Source organism: Patiria miniata, unplaced genomic scaffold (assembly GCF_015706575.1).
Source record: "Patiria miniata isolate m_02_andy unplaced genomic scaffold, ASM1570657v1 HiC_scaffold_3, whole genome shotgun sequence".
In the NCBI taxonomy this organism is placed as follows: Eukaryota; Metazoa; Echinodermata; class Asteroidea; order Valvatida; family Asterinidae; genus Patiria; species Patiria miniata.
This window is the reverse complement of record NW_024037069.1, coordinates 304,614-321,756: the sequence shown is the minus strand read 5'-3', so window position 1 is coordinate 321,756 and position 17,143 is coordinate 304,614. Positions and strand designations below refer to the sequence as shown.

Genomic DNA, 17,143 nt, shown 5'->3' with positions numbered 1-17,143 from the left:
ATATCCCCTACGAAGAGATACATTGAACAGGTTTTTGCATACCGATTTTGTTTAATGTATGTACCAATGACAACATAGATCAATAACCGAAACCATTATTTTAATCTCATTTTAAAACATACATTTTCTTTGTCCATTCCAACATGTATACTCAGTGAGTAAGACAAATCATTCCATTGTATTATACGTGTTTATTGCTGAACCAAGACAGGGCAGCCTATAGTCCACTCGCTGACTGTGAATTAGACTTGCTTAAGTCTGACCTTGGCCCAAAAGTTTAGAATAGGATTTATTTATTTATACCTATTTTTATCCACTGTAAACCCAAGTAGCAAAAAGCTGGTTTTTACTAGGGCCCTGCATTAACATAAACTAATAATATGAATTTTACAAAAGGAAAGGAAAAAACAATGAAGTGATATGCACTTAACACAAAGAAAAAGCAAAATCTTAGAAAAGACAAAAAAGACCAGCAACAAAAACAAATCAACACTCTTTCGTAAAATAACGTAACTAAAACAGAGCGCTAAAAAGGATAAACAAAAAACCGAAATAAAAAGTTCAGGTGCATGTATAAACAAACAGAGTGACTTCAGTACGGAAAAAATGTTAAAAAAATTAGAAAATATAAAAACAACCATATATTCCTTAATCAAGTTATGACGTTTGAGAAGATTCAAGTAAAACAAGAACACATAAAGAATACTCAACGATTAATTAAAAACGAATGCAAATACTTATTAAACAATATTAAAAAAACGAGCATAAAAACTGGTACATGTACTGTTTTTAAATCACGAGGGATCACGTGCCTCTATTAAATAACGCCAATCATTGGGCTCTATTCGGCCATTGTGTTGGCCACGTGCATGAAAATAGACTTCCAGTGATAAGCCATTCTGAACCACAATGAATATATGTTTTTGTGTGCTCTGGGCCCAGCTTTAATAGGTTTTCCTTGTCTTGTTATTGTGCGCTTGACCGACGCTGGATAAATCAAACATTGTCATAATTTACCTACGGGTATACATTTTGTCTGACCTTCCGTGCCTATTCCATATAAACATGGGATGATCACGCTAACAACGGTCAAAATGGACAACTCAGGCTCAAGCACTTTACTTGTAAAATATCCACTCTCGTTAAACAGGCTTTTTTAACTAAAAATTAAGCTATTCTTTTCTTTAAATGATGGCTTCGTATTTACAAAGTCGACATAATAAATCAAACTAGAATGTAACAATGTAGCCTTCCCGAAATTCAGTCTTAGTGAGAAGCCTAGCGTTTAACGTTTTAACGCACAAGTAATGTAAACACATCATTAAAAAAACAAAAAAAAACATTTTAACACGTTTGAGGGAAGAGACGGCATTTATTGTTGTAAATAGCATCAATAAATTGTGTGTCAGATTCATATTCAATTCATATTCAAATATCCATGTAGCCATATCCACGTGGAAGCGAAGTGTAAACATTTCGTTAATATTGTACACTTTTCGTGAACGACACTTTTTAGAACCACTTAACTTGTCTTACTTTAAACGTTTATGTTTAGATTGCAATTGCGTCAAGCGTTCTGGGGCCAATTTCATAGAGCTGCTAAGCACAAAATTTGCTTAACCACAAAAACGTCTTGCTTAATAAAATCATGTTACCGGCTAAAACTTCATGCGATTGTAAAGCTAAGTAAACAACAGCTAAATACCAGTCACAAGCAATGTACATCACATGGAGTTTTGGCAGGTAACCTAATTTTACTAAGCAATTTTTTTCGCGCTTAAGCAAGTTTTGTGATTAAGCAGCTCTATGAAATTGTAGGTTTTGCAGTTTTACAATGTTATAAGAGTGACAAACGACTAGACTGCAGGACATTACGAATATTCAAGGTGATATTCGTCTCTCTGGTTGGGTTCTTTCCTTGCCCTCCACCCCTAAATGGCCTGGGTTCGTTTTCTGCCCAGGTCCACAAGTGATTAGATTTTTCAGTCCCTACGTTATTCTGGTTTCTTCACATTATTGTGTTGGGTTTTCCTCCAAAGTTTGAAAACTGTAGGTTTGTCAACTTCTTATGTTTCGCCACCGATGTTGACTGGTTCGTAGACGTCGGCATCGTCCATCTCTGCTGATGGGATGACCTTGAGGTGCCTCTGGTATCTTCCAGAAGGATGTCCAGCTGCCGTAGATGGTTCCTCGTATTCCTCCCCAGTGTCCTCTTTACAAGTAGGTGTCATGTACTCACCCTCGATGGGTTCGTTGACGTAGCCTTCGTCTGATCTGGTAGATACAGTTTTACGGAAACCAACCGAAAGCCTTGAACCACCCCTGACCCCTTTCACTGCTGAAGTAGAATGATCTTTCTTCTTATAACGACGATGGAGAGAGATGACCAAGGCGACGACAGCGAGTGTGACAAAAAGTGTGATAAACATTGTGGGGAGGACAGTCGCAGCCAAAGAGACGCCTGTGTGCGTTGATTTCAGTTCTTCGGTAACAGTCAGATTGACCACAGCTTTGTCAATTTCACCCAGGATATTTTTGACCAAACACGTGTACATTCCTCGATCAGATAGCTCAACTGAAATTATGTGTAAAGTCACGTCTCTTGAAATGAAAAATCTGTCCAGCCATTTGTCTGGTATCACCGTACCGTTGGGGTTCAGCCATGTTATGTTGGGAATGGGTATACCAGTCGCTGTGCATGAGAGAGTCGCTGCCTGACCGACTATCACGTTAAGAGGGTTCACTTTACTCACGGCCTTTGGAGGATCACAGATGAAATCAGGTATGTCTAAGTCTGTAACCACTGCTCCTGAGTTCTGCGGTGGACCTTGACATCGAGGGAGAACAGACGGGGGATTGTTGAGAAGCCAGTCACGTAGGCCTGTCAACCGGCAGTCACACTGGAGCGGGTTGCCTTCAAGCTCAAGTCTGGATAGTGCTCTGCTTCTTCCCCCTACAGTAAGAGAGTCACCAGGAACCACTCTGATTTGATTGAAACTCAAGTCCAGGACTTCAAAGTTATCGCAGTGACCAAGTATGTAACTGATGTCATGAATGGAATTGTGAGCTAACAGGATGCTCTTTAAGTTGCTGAGGATGCCACAATTTTTGATTTCAAAGACTTCAAGTTTGTTTTGAGAGAAGTCCACCATGGTGAGGCCAAGCATCTGCCCGAACATCTCCGATTGAACGTAAACTAGTCGATTCCCAGCGAGATACAAACGTTCCAGCGAGCCCAGACCGAAGAAGTAATCCTGATGTAGCACGGAGAGTTGGTTGCTAGTGATTGAAAGCTCCACCAGGTCAGCTTGGTTGAGGAATATTCCACCAAACAATGATGTCAGGGCGTTGCCATCAATATACAGAGACCGTAGTTTCGTGAGTTGACTCAGAGCTGTTGATGAGATGAACAAGAGTCGATTATTTGCTAGATGGAGCTCCGTCAGGTTGATAAATCCTTGTAGGGTTGTAGAGGACAGGTTGGCCAGTATGTTGTCATCAGCGTATAAGATCTGAAGACCTTCTGCCCATTCTGGTTGTATCAAGGAATCAAACGAGTTGTTGCTTATGTCTAGCTCCTCCATTAAGGTTTCTCCACTGTCAAAGAAATCGAATCCACTAAATGCACGTAATCCATTGCTGGCTATGACGAATTTAGCAGGAAGTGGGGCTCCAATGCCTTGAAGTTTGTTGTTACTAAGAGAGAGTAGGCCTAAATAGGAACCAAACCACGCACTCTTAGATAGACTTGTGTGATTTCATTGTGATCGAGTAAAAAGGTCACATTGGCGCTGAACATACGACGTGCGTACCAAGAGAAACCTCCTATCCCGTTGAACCGCAGGCTGATAAATGAGAGGGAGGTGGGTAATTGATTGAAGGAAAATGAAAACACATCAACATTTTGTATTTCATTTGAATCAGCTGAAAATCTCTTTAAATTGTTACAATGGGGAATTCCGTATAAGTAATCGAGTGAGTTGTAGTCCAGTGACATCTCTTCGAGAGAAGTAAGCGAACAAGAAGAAGGCAAGTTCGAAACGGTGTTATGGTCCACCGATAGTTTCTCCAGGCTTCCCAACCCGGTTGACTGCAGCAGTGACGTCACATCAGATATGTTGTTGTAGTCAAGGTACAGCTCAACCAACCTCGTGAACGTCCCGTTGAAGTCGTCTGGTTCCAGCACCGATATGGCGTTGTGGCTGAGATCCATGACGAGGGAGTCTGGGTAGTTGACCGGGATACAGTTCAAATTTCGGGAGAAGCAGTCGGCCTTTGCTGTCACGTGGTCGTAGTCACACTGCGCATGACAGGTAGATGATTGACAAGTTCCGATAAGAACACCAGCTAGGAACAACATCCAGGACACGGAAAACGAATCCATTTTCAACTGAAATGAAAAATAAAAAAATACCAAAAATTTCCAGAATGTATATGGTCTCTCTACGCTAATGAGGCAATCTATATAGCAATAATAAAGTTTATTTTAAAGGCCTCCGTGTGAGTTGAGGAATTTGTCCACATACAACAAACACAAATGCTTCCCAATAGACACAATGACCCAGTGGCGTAAATCTGTGCCGGCGAAAGGGGGGATGGGAGATGACCAAAATCCAATAATTGCCCGGCCATGGAAAATCGAAAAGTGGTGGGGGTGGGGGGTTGGGGGGGGGGGGGAGGCGCTGGGGCTGGACACCACATTACACTAGGGGGCGCTCTTCGGGATACAGATGTATATTAATATTTTCTCTTCGTGGAAACGCAAATTCAGGTTTCCGACATATTTGGCCCTTTCTGTTCAACGTGTATTTCCACAGGCGCGCGTGAGTACGCGCGCGCAGCTGAAAATGTAACAAAGATATGTGGCTCTTCGTGAAAACGCAAAATGCATTAATCGAGGTTTCTGCCCATTGTAACATTAATGTATCTTGGAAATTAATGACGTTTTGCTTACAGAAACATGTCAAAATGGTTAAGTACATTGTTTTTATGCAAATTATAGAAAAAAATCAAAATCGAAAAAAAGGGTAATTTTTGACATATGTGGCTCTTCGTGAAAACGGTGACGATATACCCCTACCCCATGTTGACCCCCCCCCCCCCCATTTCCCCCGTCCCCCCCCCCCCGATCCGCCCTTCATCCCCCACGGAATTTACGCCCCTGCAATGACCGGATTTCGTGCGTGAACAGTTTGGGGCAAGTTCGCGAAGGACGAGTGGTTACCAACTAGTGGTTGGTTGCGAATGCGCAAACGACTCTTAGTCGGGTGTCGGCCACTGCTCACAATTACCTATGGTGTACTATAAAGGATACCTATCTGTTATCGTCGTGCGTGTGGGGAGCTCCGTCGTGCCCGTGAGGAGGTGCGTCGTCTTTGTGGAGAGTTCAGTCGTGTTTGTGAGCAGAGCGTCGTGCGTGTGGGGAGCTCCGTCGTGCCTGTGAGTAAAACCGTCGTGTTTGTGGAGAGGTCAGTCGTGTTTGTGAGCAGAGCGTCGTGCGTGTGGGGAGCTCCGTCGTGCCTGTGAGTAAAACCGTCGTGTTTGTGGAGAGGTCCGTCGTGTTTGTGAGCAGAGCGTCGTGCGTGTGGGGAGCTCCGTCGTGCCTGTGAGTAAAACCGTCATGTTTGTGGAGAGGTCTGTCGTGTTTGTGAGCAGAGCGTCGTGCGTGTGGTCGTCCCAAAAAGTGGTATAGCGTTATTGTCTAATATTGACCATGATTTCGGTTTTGAACTGCGCCCTCATGGGACGATGGTGTCCAGCCCCCTTTCCTAGGCTCACTTTTTGATTTTACAGAGGTCGGGTGTGCAGTGAAAAAGCATGGATGAAATTGGGCGCCCCTCAACTTTAACATCCGCCCCCCCCCGCGCACTTGCCCCCTGGGATGAGAACCCTGGCAACGCCACTGTCTGTAGGCCCTGATCTTTTTTTTACATCGCTTACAAGGACACGCAGAACGGAGACGTTGGCGATACGCATCCGATTTACTATTTTATTTAGTTTGGCCCCTACGTTATAGGTCGACCTGACAATCTACGCACTGACAGGTATTACTGATCATATATTAGGAAAATAGGATCATTTTCATTTATCCCAACAGTAACCTACCGAATTAACATAAAACAGATTTGTTTACAGATCGTACTTGGACCAAATACCCCGTGAAATTGTTTCTTCTGGATTACAGCCATTTTAAAGAAATCAAGAAATGTAGGTGATTTTCGACGATCAGTCGAAATTGACTTACTTCTGCTAAATGTGTTCTATGAACGAAATCTTACTTCGTGATAAAAAGTGTGTTCATGATTATGAACCATTTTCAGAAAAATGCGATATCCACTACAACTTCAACAGGTTAGGTTTTGAACATTCTGGTGGACTTTGAATAATATTATTATTGGAAAAGACCCAAAAGGCAAATTTCTGATATATGCCTTCAACTGGCTGTCCACAATAATCCGCCATTTTGAGACTGTGTTTTACACTAGTGACTTGCATCTAGCCTACGTGTGTATTCCAGATGCATGAAAAAAGACAATCAACAGCCACTATTAAAATTGATTGCAAGGATTGTTTGAGCGTTTAATCTAAGCGCCGTAAATCTGTGCCGGGAGCGAGGGGGATAGGGGATGAATATAATAAAATAAATGCCCGGCCGATGAAATTAGAAAAGCAGGGGGGGGGGGGAGTTTGAAAATGCCTCGAAATCTGCATGTTTTGTTTCTCACCACGAACAAGTGTGTGGGGGATGATCCAATGGCGCGGCCCACCACCACTTCACGGTCAAACAAGTATTTTTTCTCCAAACTTCTCCATAGTCCTCGGGTTATATGTCACGATTCAAAAGTGTAAGGGTTTAATATCAGCTTGTTTATTTCTTTACTTAATAGTCACCAAAATCAAACAAATAGGGTCTATGGTGCTTATTACAAAGGAAAGAAACTTCGCGAAATGAAATGCATATAATAGAAAAAAAATGAAGATTCCAAACGACCCTCCGGTTATTTTCAGGCCACAGATAAAAAAGAGAGATTTTTTTGCCACATGTGCTACCGCAACAACTTACCTTATGACTATTCAGCAATTGAAGCAAAATATCTTATATTATTCCAGAACTGGGAGTTAAAGGATTTACTGATGTCGATGTGTTTTGAAAACATACAACAAAGTTTGAATGAAGATTTGCTGTCTCCAAGAAATTTTGAATTTTCATTGATGCCAAAAACAAAATCCAATAGTTCTCCATATAGTTCTCTAATTCCCATATTTTATTGTCACATTCCAGATAGTTCCAGAAATGCAATACCACTTGTCGAGTCCGCACCTTGTCGCCTGAAAGACAAACTTGGAATGAAATAAAATGTAAATTCTACTCACTCAGTATCCTGGCTTTCTCCAAAAAGCAAACGACGTCAAAAATATCAGAGAACAAACAACTGATCGGAGACTTGCACATCGTACGTCTGATCTGAATGTAGGCGGAAGTCGAAATGGTAAAAATCAGCTAAAAGCAAGCAGTATTTCGATATTTCCTGTAGTCGTCTGACGTTTGTGATAAGATCTTGTAAAATAATATAAACATTATGGCCACATTTTTTTTATTATGTCACGACGAAGGAAAATAAGGATATTCTCACATATGGCCTGTGTTATTTAAACAATATTTTTACCAAATAAAAAAAAATGATAATTTAGTTCCAACCTGGCGTTTATTTTACATTTGAGACTCGCAAAGATGGGGCTACATTCAATGCGTTTTAACAATAACAGCTGATTTCCCCCCCCCCCCCACCCACCCTTAAATGCTAAAGGGCGGAGGCAAAAGGGGGTACATGCTTTTATGGCCCGCCCCTTGGTTATCTGCTTTCTTGCTGGATGTTATTCAAACAAAATACGCAGTTTTAAGACTAAAACCTCCCACCGAAATCTATGTTTTCGTTCTGTCAAAGTGATTTTTTTTTTGCAAATGACACTTTACCTGTTTGTTTTCTTACCGTATATGCATATTAATTATTATGCTATCATTCGAGACCAGGGGCGGATCTAGCTTTTGATCAAGAATGCACGCAGGGGCATTTGGTGCTATTTTTTCTGCATGACTTTTTCAAATTGTTGTGGCCTAAGGTGGAAGGGAGGGAAGACCTTCTAAACCCCACCCCCAACATTACGTAAAGACTGCCCCTTTCCATTTAAGTGCCCTTCTTTTTCACCAGCTTTTAACCCCCCCCCCAATATTTGTAAAGAGAGCCTTGTTAAAAAAAAGGCCGGTTTTTTTTTAGCCAGGGGCCTTTTATGAGTGCCCTTACTGGAATTTCGCTCGACTGTTGGCAATTGTGCCGCCCTTTAAAGCGCTAAATAGTGTGTATTTATCGTCCGGTTTGAACAACACCCCCATTAGAAGATGGTACCAACCCACCACCATCCTCCTACTTTTTGATTTAACGGAGGTTAAATGTACGGAGAGAAAAAGAAAACCCTGTCTACATTTCCGCACGGATGCGCAAGTGCCCTTTTCACGAACTTTTTACCCCCTTCCCATTAAAAATGACCTTGCATGCCACCCGTAGATCTCCATTTTCTAGTTCACATTTTGCTACTAAAACAATCAGATTATTTCACCACTTTGCATTGCCCACCATGGAAGCCTCAAGTCAATGATGATTACTCATCAGTCACGTGTTATTACCCGAGCCCTGATTTCCTTTCTTTCCTTGGCATTCATGACGGATTGAAGTAAGCATTATTATTTTTCGTCCGTAATTCTGAGCTTTTTTAAGGGTTAGTTCCTGATTTTGAGTTCGTCTATTTATTTTTGGCGACCTTGTGGCAGGGGAATATATTTGTATCTCCTATTTCCTTGTACATCCCAAGCATGTTTAAAAATAATAATAATAACCAAGCGTAATTACAATTAATTGAACATGTTATTTTAAGGCCAACCATTATTATTGCTCATTTAAAGGAATTCATTATCTTATTTGTTTTGTCTCTGAGTGTAATACCTTATAACCAAGGACAAACGTGGTTGCCATAATAAAGAGCCGGATGGGAATTTTCCCGTTTTTCTCCCAAAAGGTTTTTTTGCGAGTGTAGGCCACATGCATGAAACAACTTCAAGAAAATAGGCGTTCTGAATATGTGACCTGCTGAGGCTAAATGAGGAATGTCCCCCAAAACTTTGTTTTGAGTTGTCGGTGTCCAAAGTTGCCTATGTATGTGTGGAAAATCACATCAAAATCGATTTTGGAATTTTCTAATTTTTAAGTAGCCAGGGTATCTGGGACTCACACTGTGTATTTTCGGGCTGGGTGTTAATTTAAGAAAATACGCAGTTTTGAGACTCAAACCTCCCACCGAAATCTTTGTTTACGTTCCGTCAAAGTGATTATTTTTTTTGCAAATGACAATTTACCAGTTTGTTTTCTTACCGTATATGCATATTAATTATAATACTATAATTCGAGATTTAAACAAAAACTTGTCACTGTTTTCTGGAAGAAAAAAAATCATCAACTAGTTTAAATGACCTCCATTTCTCATATTTCATTTCTAAATCGAAATGGTTTTTCCAACAGAAAAGAAAGACTGCTTGTCGAGTCCGCACCCTGTCCTTAAAGACAAACTACGAATGAACTTAGGTTAACATTTTACTAACACAATATCTTAGCTTTCTCCAAATATCAGAGTACTAGAACAAACGACTGATTGAGAACTTGTACGCTGTACGTCTGATCTGAATGTAGGCGGAAGTCAAATTGTAAAGAAATAAGCTGAAAGCGATAGTAGTTTCACTAGTTTGCACTTCCTGTTCTTCTGACGTTTATGTGATAAGACCTGGTAAAAAGAATTGTGGCCACATTGTGTTTTGTTATATCGAGGAAATGGAAACTATATAAGGATGCTAGACAATTCGAAACATTATGTTGTAGCTCAACCAGGTCGACTCGGGTTAGCTCCGTGCCGTTCGCTCAGCTGTGACGTCATTCTCGGGGCTCACTCGGGTCAGCCTGTACCACCAGTGGTCAGCCTGTTGTTACTTCTTGCGAATAAGGGGAAGCAGTGTATATTTAAGTAAGACTGAGTCCGAAAATGGCGTTTTGTCAACGGCTTCGGCGTCGGTTATGCACGTCACATGAGGATCACGATGGCCCGCCTTTTTAGCGTTCGACTAGCCCTGCTCTCGTGGCATATAACCCGTCTGCATTTACCCAAGGTCGACCCGGGCGAGCTATTAATGGTCAGTGTCCCAACGCACCCATGGATTCGTAAAATAGAAAATCAATTACATGTGTACACGTTGGCGTGCAACGTTTCGTTTCGGTTTATATGATAATTCTGTTTCAGCAACGCTGAAACTAAAACAGTTCCTTGCTTGAGATGAGTCATAACTGATTATACTTTCGAAATTAGCTTTTAGACATCTCCAACAACTCCAAGAAGGTATGCGGTAATTTAATATAGCTCTATGGTATGCGGTGACAAAATAACTCGATATGGCCACCTGAGGGCGCTATGCAATATGCATGCATGTCCACGATTAATAACGCAGTTGCGTGCGGAGTTTTCTGGTTTGAATCAGGGCACGTACAAAGGCACGTAAAGTAGTTCTTCATGATGGATGTTGACCTGTAAGTCAGATTAATGTTCATGTTAATGAGGAACTAAATCAATGAAAAGCGACATTGTACTGTAAGCAATTTCAGTGGGAGCTAGCGGCGGCAATTTGTTGTTAACATGGGTCATGGGGGTGCGGGGGTGGCCGGGAGGAGGGGGGAGCAGCTTGGAAGTTTTGAAAAGCGGAGTCGAGGTTGGAGGTGGGGGGGGGGGGCTTGACACCATTAATAGGCGCTGTTCCAAGATGTATATATGTACGCACAAATACACATTATGCGTATTTATGTTTTTTATGCGCCATTTCAGTGAAAGTGGAATTTAGGTAAATTGGTCTAAATTCTAAACGCACTGGGTAAAATTATTGGGGTCAACGCAATTATCGTCCCCGCCCTACATTTATTGAGGGGGGATCCCCCCCCCCCCCGATCGATCGCCGCCCATGGTTGGAACTACATTTGGCGCGCAGGGATATGTGCGTAAATTGGCTGAACGTGCGGCACGTGCGGCCGGCCGGCGCGGTTCGATGTTCGCTCGAGGAAGTTCCTTTTCTCTAACGCTTCATTTTTTGGGCCAGTGAACATTGATTTTTTTTTATTTCTTTCGATGTTAGGAAACAGAATGTGCCCCAGAAATCGGAATGCCTGCATGAGTAAAAGAATTAACCGTGCTACATCGACTGATTATTTTGGAGGCTTTTAAAGACTGCATTTTCCGTGTACAAAATGCATGTTTATTCGCTTTGTATATAACAATCATAACGGTGGCCTGAAAAAAGCCATTATTTTGATATTTACTGTGTATACACTGTAAAGCCCCTAGCACATTGACGTACAATTATGTCAGTCTCAATGATTTGATGTATGATACATATTTATAGACTTTAGATATTCTCATGATCATGTCAACCGTTTCAATTTTAGAGGAAGCAAATGGAATAAAATCCAGCTGATATAGTGTGACAAAACCTGAATCAGGTCTAATTTGCATATTCTCCACTGTCACTACTAAGTCCAACCTCCGTTTTAAATATTTTCAATTTTTTCAGCATTCAAAAATGTTACAAGCAATAAAATTTTAAAAACTACCAAATTATTCAACAAAATTAAGACATGCATCTATTTTAATATTTCTTTAAATTTCCATCCACAAGAGGCAAAATTATCAACATAGCTCCTTATTTTGTGCAGGACTCAGTCTAGGAAGAAAAACATACTAATTTACATGTATGTTGTCATGCCCTTTTGAACTTGAAGCACACTGCATTCCTGTACACTACGTTTTAATATCAGTGTTAGTTATAAGAAAAACATTATGTTCATTATTTTCAACACTCCCTTATCAATGCATGCAACTTGAATAATCATGTCAGGCCATATTCAACCATTTTGTAGTAAGCCTTCCTATATGATTAAGTTCGTACTTACACTTTGCTTATACATGTTTTATATGAGTATATGGAAATCAGAGTGCAAGGTTGTTTACAAACATTATATTAATTATTCCGAAGTGTTGAATAAGATATCCCCTAAGAAGAGATACATTGAACAGGTTTTTGCATACCGATTTTGTTTAATGTATGTACCAATGACAACATAGATCAATAACCGAAACCATTATTTTAATCTCATTTTAAAACATACATTTTCTTTGTCCATTCCAACATGTGTACTCAGTGAGTAAGACAAATCATTCCATTGTATTATACGTGTTTATTGCTGAACCAAGAGAGGGCAGCCTATAGTCCACTCGCTGACTGTGAATTAGACTTGCTTAAGTCTGACCTTGGCCCAAAAGTTTGAAATAGGATTTATTTATTTATACCTATACCTATATTATCCAGTGTAAACCCAAGCAGCAAAAAAGCTGGTTTTCATTAGGGCCCTGCATTACCATGAACAAAATCGAAGGCTTAAAAAAGAAAAAGAAGGAAAAAACAATGAAGTGATATGCACTTAACACAAAGAAAAAGCAAAATCTTAGAAAAGACAAAAAAGACCAGCAACAAAAACAAATCAACACTCTTTCGTAAAATAACGTAACTAAAACAGAGCGCTGAAAAGGATAAAAAAAAAAAAAACCGGAATAAAAAGTTCAGGTGCATGTATAAACAAACAGAGTGACTTCAGTACGGAAAAAATGTAAAAAATTATGACGTTTGAGAAGATTCAAGTAAAACAAGAACACATAAAGAATACTCAACGATTAATTAAAAACGAATGCAAATACTTATTAAACAATATTAAAAAAACGAGCATAAAAACTGGTACATGTACTTTTTTTTAAATCACGAGGGATCACGTGCCTCTATTCAATAACGCCAATCAATGGGCTCTATTCGGCCATTGTGTAGGCCACGTGCATGAAAATAGACTTCCAGTGATAAGCCATTCTGAACCACAATGAATATATGTTTTTGTGTGCTCTGGGCCCAGCTTTAATAGGTTTTCCTTGTCTTGTTATTGTGCGCTTGACCGACGCTGGATAAATCAAACATTGTCATAATTTACATTCGGGTATACATTTTGTCTGACCTCCCGTGCCTATTCCATATAAACATGGGATGATCACGCTAACAACGGTTAAAATGGACAACTCAGGCTCAAACAATTTACTTGTAAAATATCCACTCTCGTTAAACAGGCTTTTTTAACTAAAAATTAAGCTATTCTTTTCTTAAAATGATGGCTTCGTATTTACAAAGTCGACATAATAAATCAAACTAGAATGTTACAATGTAGCCTTCCCGAAATTCAGTCTTAGTGCGAAACCTAGCGTTTAACGTTTTAACGCACAAGTAATGTAAACACATCATTAAAAAAAAAATTAAAAAAAACATTTTAACACGTTTGAGGGAAGAGACGGCATTTATTGTAGTAAAATAGCATCAATAGATTGTGTGTCAGATTCATATTCAATTCATATTCAGATATCCATGCAGCCAAAACTAAGCTTCAAGGGCAGCAGCTGCTTGTAACTGAAAGTTAACTTACGTGGAAGCGAAGTGTAAACATTTCGTTAATATTGTACACTTTTCGTGAACGACAATTTTTAGAATTACACTTAACTTGTCTTTACGTTTATGTTTAGATTGCAATTGCGTCAAGCGTTCTGGGGCCAATTTCATAGAGCTGCTAAGCACAAAATTTGCTTAACCACAAAAACGTCTTGCTTAATAAAATCATGTTACCTTCATGCGATTGTTAAGCTAAGTAAACAACAGCTAAATACCAGTCACAAGCAATGTACATCACATGGAGTTTTGGCAGGTAACCTAATTTTACTTAGCAATTTTTTTTCGTGCTTAAGCAAGTTTTGTGCTTAAGCAGCTCTATGAAATTGTAGATTTTGCAGTTTTACAATGTAAATGGCCTGGGTTCGTTTACTGCCCAGGTCCACAAGTGATTAGATTTTTCAGTCCCTACGTTATTCTGGTTTCTTCAGATTATTGTTTTGGGTTTTCCTCCAAAGTTTGAAAACTGTAGGTTTGTCAACTTCTTATGTTTCGCCACCGATGTTGACTGGTTCGTAGACGTCGGCATCGTCCATCTCTGCTGATGGGATGACCTTGAGGTGCCTCTGGTATCTTCCAGAAGGATGTCCAGCTGCCGTAGATGGTTCCTCGTATTCCTCCCCAGTGTCCTCCTTACAGGTAGGTGTCATGTACTCACCCTCGATGGGTTCGTTGACGTAGCCTTCGTCTGATCTGGTAGATACAGTTTTACGGAAACCAACCGAAAGCCTTGAACCACCCCTGACCCCTTCCACTGCTGAAGTACAATGATCTTTCTTCTTATAACGACGACGGAGAGAGATGACCAAGGCGACGACAGCGAGTGTGACAATTAGGGTGATAAACATGGTGGGGAGAACAGCCGCAGCCAAAGAGACGCTAGCGTGTGTTGATTTCAGTTCTGCGGAAACAGTCAGATTGACCACCACTCTGTCAAATTCACCCAGGATGTTTTGGACCATACACGTGTACATTCCTCGATCAGATAGTTCAACTGCAATGATGTGCAAAGTCATGCCTCTTGAAAAGAAATATCTGTCCTGCCATTTGTCTGGTATCACCGTACTGTTGGGGTTCAACCATGTTATGTTGGGAATGGGTATACCGGTCGCTGTGCATGAGAGAGTCGCTGCCTGACCGACTATCACGTTAAGATGGTTCGCGTTAGTCACTGCCTTCGGAGGATCACAGATGAAATCATGGATGTCCAAGTCTGAAACCACTGCTCCTGAGTTCTGCGGCGGACCTTGACATCGAGGGAGAACAGACGGGGGATTGTTGAGAAGCCAGTCACGTAGACCCGTCAACCGGCAGTCACACTGGAGCGGGTTGCCTTCAAGCTCAAGTCTCGATAGCGCTCTGTTTCCCTCAGTAAGAGAGCCACCAGGAACTACTTGGATCTGATTGAAACTCCAGTCCATAACAACCAAGTTATCGCAATGACCAAGTATGTAACTCATGTCATGAATGGAATTGTGAGCTAGCAGGACGTTCTGAAGGTTGATGAGGAGGCTACAATTTGTGATGTCAAAGACAGTTATTGTGTTTTTAGAGAAGTCCATAGTGATGAGGCCAGGCATTTGCCGAAACATCTCTGATTTCACGTAAACCAGTCGATTTCCAGCGAGATACAGACGTTCCAGCGAGTCCAGACCCAGGAAGTAATCCGGATGTAACTCGGAGAGTTGGTTGTTTGTGATGGAAATTTCCACTAGGTCAGTTTGGTTGAGGAATATGCCACCAAACAATGACGTCAGGACGTTGCCATCGAGATACAGAGACCGTAGCTTAGTGAGTTGACTCAGAGCGGTTGATGAGATGAACACGAGTCGATTATTTGCTAGATGGAGCTCCGTCAGGTTGATGAATCCTTGTAGGGTTGTAGAGGACAGGTTGGGCAGTATGTTGTCATCAGCGTATAAGATCTGAAGACCTTCTGCCCAATCTGGTTGTATCAGGGAATCAAAGGAGTTATTGCTTATGTCCAGTTTCTTCATGAGGTCAATCCGTGCATGACCCTCAATAAAGTAGCTGATCCGTTCCCAAGCCCGTAATCCGTTGCTAGACATATTAACCTCCTCCCAGACTGCCGTTGAACGGAAGTATCGAAGTCGGTTGTGGCTTAAGGATAATTTCAATACATTTTTAATATCACCATTTAAGTATACTTCTGTATCGACACTTTCGATTTCATTATTATCTAATTTCAAATCAAGAGGCTCACTAGAACGAAACAACCTAGGGTGGTAATGTAATCGGACGTTACGAATTCGGTTGAACTGCGAACTTATCAGTGACGGAAGAGGTGCCTCGTGTACGCTGATGGAAAACCTACGAATGTCGTTGTAGTCAAGGTACAGCTCAACCAACCTTGTAAATGTCCCGGTACTGAAGTCGTCAAGTACCGATATGGCATTGTGGCTGAGATCCATGATGAGAGGGTCTGGGTAGTTGACGGGGATACAGGTCAGATTACGGGAAGAGCAGTCGGCCCTTGCAGTCACGTGGTCGTAATCACACTGCGCATGGCAGGTAGATGATTGACAAGTTCCGTTATGAACGCCAATGAGGAACAGAATCAAGGCCATGACAAACGAATCCATTTTCTACTGAAATGCAAAAGTACAGAAATAATCCAGTATTAATTTCGAGAATGTATGTGGTGTCTTCACGTTCTTGATGTAAAATAAAGAGTGGATTACTTTTCAGAAGCATGACTTTAATAGAATGACTAAAGGCTTGACTGTATATAGCTAAATATTGAACCAGATCACTATTATGGACTCTGTGTGATAATTAAGGAACAAGGATGGGCTTTATGACTACTATTGATTGCAGCAGCGTAACTAGGGTCAACACGTGCCTCCTCCCCCTCCCCCCCCCCCTTGGCTCTTGTAGTTACGACATTGATTGTGTTCTCCAGAAGGAGTAAACTGGAGACCTGACCTCATAACACACGTGTAAATTAGGACAAGCAACGGCCTCGTGCATCTCATGTCTTATACGCCGTAGAAGTGTGACGTCACGTGGGGTCGTCTCCAATAGTGATGTGTCCAATTTTTACTATACGATTTGCACGGGGAATTGAGTTGAATATTTTCTAGTTCAAATTTTCCCAAACATTAAGTAGAATAAATTTTACTGGATATTGGACAGTGCTTCGTAACACCGACTTTTGTCATCACTCAGAACGTGACGGATTCCGTTATTTTCTTTTCCAACGGATGAAAAATTGATGAATAAGTGTACACCGTGCGTATCGCTACATACTCGGCCAGTCCATTCACAGGTCCAGTCTCGAGTCCAGCATCAAGTCCTTTCTTAAATCCAGTCATAAGTAACCGGATGAACAATGACAAAGGAATACTTTTGTCTTAGTTCATTTGAACAGCTAGTGCTTTTGCTCAAGTTGAGACTGAAAAACTTGTGATGGCCTTCTCTGCTAACTTTTAAGCAGCGCCATAAAGTTTGGCCCAGATGCATGGAAAGACAGTGATCATCCGATCTAAATCGATGGAAAAG

General features: G+C 41.0%; 1 protein-coding gene and 1 pseudogene across 1 annotated transcript; both read right to left on the bottom strand.

The window, feature by feature from the left end:
• Positions 1-2,066: 2,066 nt before the first annotated feature.
• LOC119737864 lies at positions 2,067-4,384 on the bottom strand (annotated as a pseudogene).
• Positions 4,385-14,005: 9,621 nt separating this feature from the next.
• LOC119738616 (leucine-rich repeat-containing protein 15-like) lies at positions 14,006-16,224 on the bottom strand. Its single transcript, XM_038213524.1, has one exon. The coding sequence runs from the start codon at positions 16,222-16,224 to the stop codon at positions 14,107-14,109; it is 2,118 nt and encodes a 705-aa protein (XP_038069452.1). The 3' UTR covers positions 14,006-14,106.
• Between the last annotated feature and the right edge of the window lie 919 nt (positions 16,225-17,143).